General features: G+C 38.7%; 1 protein-coding gene across 1 annotated transcript; it reads left to right on the forward strand.

Moving 5' to 3' along the window:
• Positions 1-3,619: 3,619 nt before the first annotated feature.
• isl2a (ISL LIM homeobox 2a) lies at positions 3,620-8,960 on the forward strand. Its single transcript, XM_059335747.1, has 6 exons — positions 3,620-3,992; positions 4,466-4,655; positions 4,870-5,129; positions 5,644-5,930; positions 6,862-7,029; positions 8,142-8,960. Exons 1-6 carry the CDS (start codon positions 3,752-3,754, stop codon positions 8,256-8,258), a joined length of 1,263 nt encoding a protein of 420 aa, XP_059191730.1. The 5' UTR covers positions 3,620-3,751; the 3' UTR covers positions 8,259-8,960.
• The last annotated feature ends 1,504 nt before the right edge of the window (positions 8,961-10,464 follow it).

Here is a 10,464-nt window from a genome sequence, read left to right on the forward strand (position 1 = left end):
TCAGATGCCAACCTGTATGACATGATTAGGGATGTGGTTAGGATATGCCTGAGCCCTGAGACCATCCGTCAGCTGTAGGGACTGCAGGGTATCCGCATGCAGAGATGAAGAGTGAGGGAGAGTACATTGCGGAACAACCCGAGAGCAAGATAAGGTAAGCTAATCAGCAGTTACGCTGTTTGAAGCACAAAACTATATTTCAATTAAGATAGTGGATGTTGTTTATCAGTAGCGTGACCTTTTAACCATACAAGCCATATACAATGTGCATTGCAACTTCAGGGACAGATTGTGTCATACAAAGGAGAAAGAATAAGAAAGGCCTACTACATTACTTTTAAGTTACATCATCACAACATTACAACTTTCTGTTCTTTTCCTGCTGTAAAAATAAATAAAAAACATAAAATGTGTCATTCTGCCATACTTGTACACAATCATTTTAAACAAATGTTCACAGAGGCTCAAGCACCAATGTGTTGGATGGTTTCTTCAATGCTGTGGCCAAATGTGGAGTTCCTTCAAGGGTCAGGATGGACCGCGGGGGAGAGAACAATGATGTCTGCCTGATGATGGATAGCTTTAGAAGGTCTGGAAGACCAAAGTGCCATCAGTATGTTACACCATTCAGAATGCAACAGCATCTGGGGTGTAGAAAAAAGGTAACATTTAATTCACTGACAAGACTGAGAAAAACATCCAAACTGTTGTAGCTACACCAGACACACACATGCTTGCTGTAACACTTACCAGCTTCGTTACTGACACTTCTTCTCTAGCTCATATAAGTCACAGTTTATTCTGCCACTTACTGGTGAGTGCAACAATTTGCAACCTAAATGTTAGTAAATTATTAAACTAGATTAATGCCGGATTATTGGGTTTGTGCATCTATTACAAATAAAATTTTCACAGGTACCACATACCCACAATCAATGTATTGGGGGGTGATGTGAGGCACAGAATGGTAGTATGACCTCTTCACTTCCATTGAGTCAGAGGGTGTGTTGGATATTGACAATAAGCTGCACCTTCAGGCTCTGCAGTATGTTTACATGCCAAGACTCAACAGAAGCTTTGCAGCCTTTTCAAATCAGTGGATTCTGCACAGACTGCGTCACCATTGCAGATTTCCGTTAGAGGCTGCTTGGCACAGCAGAGAGGCCCAACCACAGCAGTGCAAGACATCTTCTCATCTGCAGCCCCACCAAGAGCTGGGGGAGAAATGGTGCGCACCGCAGCCACGAGAGAAAGTGCTGCAAGACATGGTTTCCCAGCAGAAGAGGATGACACTGCAACAGAGGCCCCCTGTATAGACTGGAATAACAGTGGAAGACCCTCAGAGCCATTTTTACTCTGGACAACATATTCAGGAACTCGCGCAGCAATTTGACCCACTCAGAGGCCCCACAGCTGACCTGGGTATTGACCTTTTTTAGCGTGTTCTCTTTTACCTTGAGTTCTTGAATCCAGGCAGTTCATAGGGTAAATGGGGTTTAAAGTGTCAGTTTTAAACTGCCCAAATGGCATAAAAGACTGGATGACAGATCATTCCTGGCAGTTAAATGCAAATAAAACAGATGTCCTTATTTCTGCCCTTCCAGGTCTTGTCCCGAGGATAAGGGATGGCCTTGGGTCTCTTACTTCAATGGTTAAAGCGTCCATTACAAATCTAGTTGTCACTTTGGACCAGGCCCTGACTCTGGATCAACATGTCAACTGTCTTGATTCACGTTTTTTCCAGCTGAGAAACTGTCAAAATCAGGCCCATTGTGTCTCAGCCGGAGAGGGAAAATCTTATACTTTTATATCGTCCCGTCTTGATTATTGTAAATTCACTTTTTTCACCTGCCTTAGCAAAACATATTTGGATACAAGTCATGCTAAATGCTGCTGCTAAACTCTTTACCAAGTCTTGCAAAAGGTCTGACACCGATTCTGATTTGCTCTCCACTGGCACCCTGTTAAATTCAGAATCCAATTCAAATTCATCAATTCATCTTGTGATCATTCAGCTCTGCATGATCAGGCATCTGTCTACAGATGTACTGCAGCCCTATGTCACCAGCAAGTCTCTAAGGTCCTCTGATCAGGGTTAGCTGGTTGTCCCCCCGATCCAGATTTAGGACTAAGGGAGACTGTTCTTTTGCAGTTGTAGCTCCTGAACTTTGGAACTTGCTCCTTTTGATCTTAAGGTCTATGGACACAAAAACAGCTTAAGGCTTGTCTGTTTAGGGTAGCCTTTGTATAATTGTCTATATTTGTTTTTATTTTGTTTTCTTATTGCATTTTTATTTTTAATGTATGTTTATGCTTATTTTACCTTGTAAAGCACTTTGTGTGCGTCTCTGCTCTCAAAAGGTGCTATATAAATAACCTAACTTACTTTACTTGCGCTCAAGGTAATTTATTTTAACTTTGACAGTGTAGTGATCCTTCTACTCATTCACTTGTACAAAAAGAAAGACATCTGCTTAAAAACATTGGTTTGTCTGTTTCATAACCTAACAGAATTAGTTCATAAGGCTTTTAGGTTGCAGGAAGCTAGATTGCAAGTAACTTGATTGGCATTTGCCATGTTATACATGAAAATCTGGTGTGAAATTAATTAAATTGAATTGTGTGTGAATATTGCTCATGTGAACATGTTTATACATGCATGCATGTTTCATTTTTGCATGTAAAATAAACTACAAAACTTTAAAATAATCTTTATTAAAAAAAATACGATTTTATCTTTTTTTAAATAAAAATAATAATAAATGGCAACAAAAATATTTTTTTTATCACAGATTATATATGCACAAAATTTCCACACATGCACAAAATAATTCTACATATAGAAATAGTTTTTACACATTTACACGAATATCTGTATAATATTTGTCTGCAGGTGCAAAACTTACGTTCAAGTATTTTTTTTTTTACATGAAAACAAAATTCACAAGCTCAAAATATAATTGACCCTTATTTGATGCCATATCAGTACTTTCTATCAACTATGAATTATACATATTTAAAAAGCTCATGTAGGAATTTATGGATAATCCATACGCAATAGAATATATATATTTATATATTTAAAATTGTTCAGGTTATTGATCGCTCTGTGGATCCAAGATCTCTATATGATATTTCATCCAGTAGAGGGCTCTCTACAGTAGGATGAGACTTTTGGTTTAGTCGGCTTAAAGACGGTTAAAAAGAACAAAAATGAAAGAAAAACCAATCGGTTTTACAATAAAATAAATAATCAGACGATAAAGAAAAAAATAACAATAGGAATAACACTAATACTAGTTATACTAGCCTAATAGTATATTTTTAAGAAACTAATAACAAGTAAAACGTTTTTACATTTTCAACGCTATAGTATTTTGGTGAGAATCAAATTATGATGGATAACTATTATAATAACTATATTAATAATAAAAGTATTATTTTTTTTAAAAACCCATCACAGTAGACAAACAGCCTCTACGCTTATATCACTAAAAACACGTTGGGTAATAAGCTCATTTATTGAGGTAATGTGATACTAAAGGAAATAATAGCATAAAGTCACACTTGATCTCACATAGTAAGTCCCTACAATTGTACTGTGAGTTAACAGGGAAATTGCTTTCACTTAAGGAAACGGAGACGGGCCGGCAGCGCTGTGGGACAAAAAGATCAAGGGAAAAAAACCCTCTCACAGCCTGTCCAAAGAGTCAACAGGAAAAAAAGAGCAGGGGTCCAGGAGGAGATTTGCATGGCACCCTCTCCCCGGACCAACAGAGGTCCAGGTTTGCAGACGTCACTGGTCGAGGATCTTTGTTTTCTCTCCACCTCTCGGTGGAGGAATACAAGTTTATCATCCAGCCAGGGACTGCACGGTCTCCTCTGCCGCTCCTCTCCTCCATCTGTCGGCTTTGCGCTGGTCTATTTCTCCTGTATGGTGGATATCCTGCTCAATACTTCTTTCTTGGATGATATGGGGGATCATTCAAAAAGTAAGTTATTCTTCTTTCTACTGCTTTTATTGTCATTCTGGGGTTCTGTTGTGAGTTTTTAATCTCCTTTTTAGGACATACCCGGCATGTAGTCTCTTGAATTTGTTGATTAATTGCTCGTTTAATTCCGACATTTGCAGAAAGGCATCAAAAACTGCAGCTGAGATGTGATAAAGTAGTCCTAACGAAAAGCACTATATTGTTCATATAATGACCTTATAGAAACGTATAGCCTATTGTAACTCTGCTGCTTGTCCCGTAGGTTACTTAGTGATATTTTTAGCTCCTGTGGCCTCATTATAATAATTCTGTAGGCTAATATTCTTGGAAGCACCCACATGTTTTGTTATGATACGCGCGCAACATTTTTCTCTCCTTAAGGTGAAGGGGTGAAGGGGGTTTAACAGGGATGTCATGGGGGATTAAAAGAGGCGCGCACGGTGTTGCATTAATGCATTCCCCTCCTCACACAGAGAAGTCTGGAATCGCAATGTGTGTGGGCTGTGGAAGTCAGATACACGACCAGTACATCCTGAGAGTCTCCCCGGACCTGGAGTGGCATGCAGCCTGTCTCAAGTGTGCAGAGTGCAGCCAGTACCTGGACGAGACCTGCACTTGTTTCGTCCGAGACGGAAAGACTTACTGTAAAAGAGATTATGCAAGGTAGGAATTCTCCTACATTTCGCCAGAGGCCATGTGTTGGAAAAGAGAGTAGCTAGTGAATGTAAGATTCGATTGGCCGAAATAATATGCTCCTAATGTTGTTGTGGTTTGCTGTGGCAAATGTGCAGGGTGCAAATAAATTAAAAGGTCCATCATGAACTTCAGTCCTGCTTTTGCATGTCACCAATGCACTCTCTTCGTGCTACGTTTTCAGGTTATTTGGCATCAAATGCGCAAAGTGTAACATGGGCTTCTGCAGCAGCGACCTGGTGATGAGAGCTCGGGACAATGTGTACCACATGGAGTGTTTCCGATGCTCGGTGTGCAGCCGTCATCTCCTGCCCGGGGACGAGTTCTCACTGCGGGACGACGAGCTGCTGTGCCGGGCGGATCACGGCTTGCTGGTGGAGCGGGCCTCTTCAGGGAGCCCGCTCAGCCCGGGGAACATCCACACCAGACCGCTGCACATCTCAGGTAGACTATAAACCATTTTGTTATTCACCTGTAAAACTAACACAGTACACCAAAAAACGATCTGGATAGGCCTAAAATAATAATATTATATTTGCATTTTTATTTACACGCCTGCTTATCTTTCTTGCAAACGTTTTATATTTTTTTTGTGCAAACTTTGGAGAAAATGGACTCGATAATAATTGTGTCATGTGTGCATAGGCCTACTCTTTAAATAATTTTCTGGGCAATACGCTAATTGAGTCAGCCGTGTAAATACAATTGTGTCTCTTTGTCTGGAAAGTTTAGTATGAGTACACTGACCTTCCAGCAGCCTTACAATAATAATATTTATAAAATGTGTTATTTCTATGGCCTAGTATTTTCATGAACTGGAGACGGTGTTAACTGTAAATATGTACAATATTTAGCTTTAATTTCTTAATTTAAGTTTACTTTCATTTCTCAGGCATAGGCCTAAAAAATATTTTCTAGTTATTTCAAGTTTCTGATTTAACTTTTTCCTTCCCCTCAGAACCGGTTTCGGTGCGACATCCTCCTCACCACCGGAACCACGTCCACAAGCAGTCCGAGAAGACGACCCGGATCCGGACGGTGCTGAACGAGAAGCAGCTCCATACCCTGCGGACCTGCTACAACGCCAACCCGCGACCGGACGCTCTTATGAAGGAGCAGCTGGTGGAGATGACCGGCCTGAGCCCCAGGGTGATCCGCGTCTGGTTCCAGAACAAGCGCTGCAAAGACAAGAAGAGGTCCATCCTGATGAAGCAGCTCCAATCACAGCAGCACAGCGACAAAACCGTGAGTCATGTTGCACATTATTATTGATATTTTCATAGTAAAATAATGCATTATCTTACTACTCGTTTCCTATATCCCCCAAGTGTCCGTGGCAACACCTGCTGATTAGGCAATATTTTCGAATTTGTTTAGCTGACTGTCATTATTGCCCACATAGTAGTTAGTAGTATATATATTAGTATATAGTAGTTAGTAGTATATATATATATATATATATATATATATATATATATATATATATATATATATATATATATATAATTAACTAGCCTACTTAGAGGAAAACTATTATTAACAATTTTTTGATGGTCAGACAACATGATACTGACCATGTCTAATGTTATTGCCACATTAAAAGTACTCATAATATAAACATAATTTAGATTAATAATTGTGAATAAAAAAGGACCAAAAATGTAAATAAATAAATAAAAATAATAAAAACGATTCGTTGCACAACTCTATAAAGAAACAGTACCATCAAATAGCCTACTATTACTACTACTACTACTACTACTTGTTTTTTATTTATTTTTTATTTAAAAAAATACAGATGGTATATTTTCATAAATCAGGAAATAATTGTTAATTGAAAAAGCATTGCATTTTGGCAGAGCAGACCACAGTAAACCCACTTTATCCTATAACTATTGCATAATTTGATTTAGGCTATTTTATAGGCTCATATAAGTTTAATGTGCATTTTTACAGATTAGTAGTTACTTAATAATCATAAAGTTTAATCTTTTTCTGAATTTTTTCATATTGTTGTTGCGCACAATTGGCAGTCGTTTCCCTCATAATGACCAAAAATATTTTATTTATTTATATCCGCATCGTGTGGCGGAACAGCAGAATATATTTTATTCTGAAATGTTTTTACGCTCTCCAGACTACATCTCTCATTGATTGATTTCCGTTCCTCCTGCAGAATCTGCAGGGCCTGACAGGCACACCTCTGGTGGCAGGCAGCCCTATCCGGCACGACAACACCGTGCAGGGGAACCCTGTGGAGGTGCAGACCTACCAGCCACCGTGGAAAACCCTCAGCGACTTCGCCCTGCAGAGCGACTTGGACCAGCCCGCCTTCCAACAGCTGGTAGGATTACATTTAATCAATGATATTAAAAATAAATGATAGGCTTTTTAAAATAATGGAAAAGATTGGCGTATGGTCACAGAGAGAGAGAGAAGAAAATGGAAACAGGAGGATTTACTAAACTTCAGTTATAATAAAGAATAATTCATATGCACAGTTAAATCTGATGGTTTATTAATTAAGACATTAGTTTTGTCAATATGTTGTTGTTGATGATGATGATGACGATGATGAAGATGATGGACTAGTTTAACATGATTTCAACGATAGCATCTAGTAATAGGGAAGCCTTTGATTTCCAAAATATTAAAATGCAAACAAACTGTTTCTCAACCTGGCGTGGTCTCGTGAGATTTATCAGACTGATAAAGTGGTTTGTTTTCGTATGTCTTAATAGATAGGCCCGATAAAAAAAAAGTAAAGAAAATATTAGAATATTAGGTAACGCTTTATATTAAGGTCCTTGTAATAACCATTAATTAACAAGTAGCCTAATAAGGCATTGTTCTCGCTTTAGATCCCTTTAGCTGCAAAAAGCATAGTTAACGGTTAACAAGTGCATAGTTAACTTATAATAGATGAGCAATAAGGTATATTTCAATATCAATAAGCAAACAAAAGATTGATAAAGGCATGGCAAAGACATAATGGGTGGGTTATGGATGTTTGTAATGCTATTATGAAGAATTATAAGATACTCATGAGGCTTTTATTAGTGTTCTTATTATACATCTCTTATAGCCTGCTATTAGCTGTATTATAATGCCATTATTAACACTTATATAGGCTTATAAACACACAGTTATGTTAATAAGCATCTTGTAAGGATTTATAACGGGCTTATTACTTGTTAATTAATGGTTATTACAAGGACCTTAATATAAAGCGTTACAAATATTTTTATACAATTATCTACACACAATCTTGGAGCTGATATACTGTCCCTGGTCAAATGTTAACACGTTGACATCTCGGCCTAACCAGGGGCTCGCGAGGAGTCAGGCACCAGCAGAAATGTATAATCTCTCGAAAAATAAAAATAAATAAAATAGGCCTATCTTAAAAAAATCTTTATTTGCTGTTGTTGATCTAACTACCGTATTCTCCGGCAGGTGTCTTTCTCTGAATCGGGCTCTCTGGGCAACTCCTCGGGCAGTGATGTGACCTCTCTGTCGTCTCAGTTACCGGACACGCCGAACAGCATGGTGCCGAGTCCCGTGGACACGTGAAGACCCCTGCAGGGTCAAGCTGGAGCCCCAGAGCGCACAGCCGCGTCCTCTGCAGGTGACGCGCAGAGACCTCAGTGACATTCAATCAAAGAAAAGAGAAAAAAAAGAATAAAAGGACCCGGATGGATTATGCTTGAGGATACATTCAGGTGCCGACTGGAGGATTGGAGATCTGACTATTCCATTTACATATAGGCATTTTTAGCTCACTGTCTTGCTTAAGGATACTTCAGCAGGACACGCAGCTGTTGATGGGACAGTATGGGCTTCTGGGACCTGATGCCAACGCCTGAACTGGCTATAACGTGGTGAATATGTTACGGGATTTGAACACGTGAGCCTGTATTGGACGCCTGAAGGTTACAGTATGTTTATCAGGAACCCAGAATACAAACTGTGTAGATGATGTGCATGATTTGTAAGTTTCAATATCAACGTGTAAATTAATGAAACCAATGAGATGCGCATTGTTGGCGTTTTCTCCAGAAAATAAGTTATTATTATTTATTATGAGGACAGACATAGCCGATCAATAAAAAACATAGTTTAACTGAATATTGCATGCAATTTCTGTTTGTTCCGAAAACCTTCAGAAGATGTTTTTATAGTCGGTAAAATAAATCAGTTTCAAGTTAAATGGAAACGCATCTGCTGCTTATAATGCTTGACACTGTTTGAAGTGGAGGTAAGAACTGGAGGAGCTCTGATTAGACTACAACTTAAACCTAATAGGGCTAAAAACTCATACAAATAAATACTTAAACACACGTTTTTGCTATCAGAAATGAATATTTAAGTGTTATAAATGTTTAGGTGGCCACATTTTCTGTCAGTAAGCTTTACTTTTCAATTCACAAAACCCTGAGGTAGCAGCCTAACCTGCTTATATTGAGGCCTGCTCAGTTACTGAGCCAAGTGGATCAGTGACTGATGGCTGACAAGATATTATAAAGCGTTTGTCCTATGTGTCATAGGTCACTGGATCAGACACAATAGGGCTTTTTAATTAGTCTCTTTAAGTCTTGGCCTCCAAATAGCAAATATTACACAATGTATTTTTCCCATGGTGATAAAACGATAAAATTGGTTTTATTTAGACAAATGTCACAGTGCCATACCAACCTGAGGCCCGTGGTTACAAGTCTAGACAGAGGACAGGCAGCGGCGGCCGCTTATCTGCATCTGGCATCACCTGCAAAGGATACACTGAATAGACCCAAAACAAACCGCGCAGCCGCGCAGCGCTGAGGGGACTCCCAGCCTGCGGACGCATCCTGGCGTGTCTCGAGTTTATTTTCATTCCAGTAGGAATCCTGAACGAGCAAATAGCCGCTGGACAAAGAGAGCATGCAGGTCAAGCCGGGACTGACACACTATACCTCAACAATTTGTTGGGGAGGATCGGCTTTTATCAGTGAGGGAAGGGGAATCTCACTGAAATTCAAAATCCTGTCAAGTCTCTAAGACCTGCTCATATAATAAACCTTTAAACTGTGGGTACAACAGTAGCAACAATATCAATGTTAATTAGAAACATAATAGACAGAACAATCTAATAAGAAGCATGACCCTTGAAATGCTCACTATTTAAAATAACATTTTAAGATTTTTAATAGTTATGTTAGGACTTTAAATATTAAACAACCTCCAAATGTTCATGATCAGCAGTACCTTCAAAATAAAAGTGGGCAAACTGGATGAATGCTGCAGTTTTACACTATGGGAAATGCAAAGGGCAGTCTTGTAAATTAGGTTTTTTTTACCTTTCACAACTAATTTCTTTTAAGGCTTTTGACACAGGTTGATTGTCATATTTGCTGAACTAGGAGCAGCATTGGTGCTGTAATTATAGCCCAACAATACCAATCTTTGTCACTATATTTTGAACCAAAATAGATACTTTCAAAAAATCAGTGCCGAACAGGTACTGGGGAAGAAAGCTTCCTTTTATACCCGAAAACACTTCAATAAATCATGTAATTCTACATTTCACACCAGTTCCTATACGTTTGCTTCTTTAAAATTCAATAATGGAATTTGTTTTCTATAAATTGCATTTGTCCATCACATTACAGACCAAATTAGGACACATTCATTATTGAAGTCCAGGAGCATGTAATAGACAGATAGAAGACTCACCACCAAGTGTTAATGTTTGATATATCATGATACAAATTCAAGTTTACACAGAATAAAATTCAGTATC

Source organism: Centropristis striata, chromosome 6, assembly GCF_030273125.1.
Source record: "Centropristis striata isolate RG_2023a ecotype Rhode Island chromosome 6, C.striata_1.0, whole genome shotgun sequence".
NCBI classification, from domain to species: domain Eukaryota; kingdom Metazoa; phylum Chordata; class Actinopteri; order Perciformes; family Serranidae; genus Centropristis; species Centropristis striata.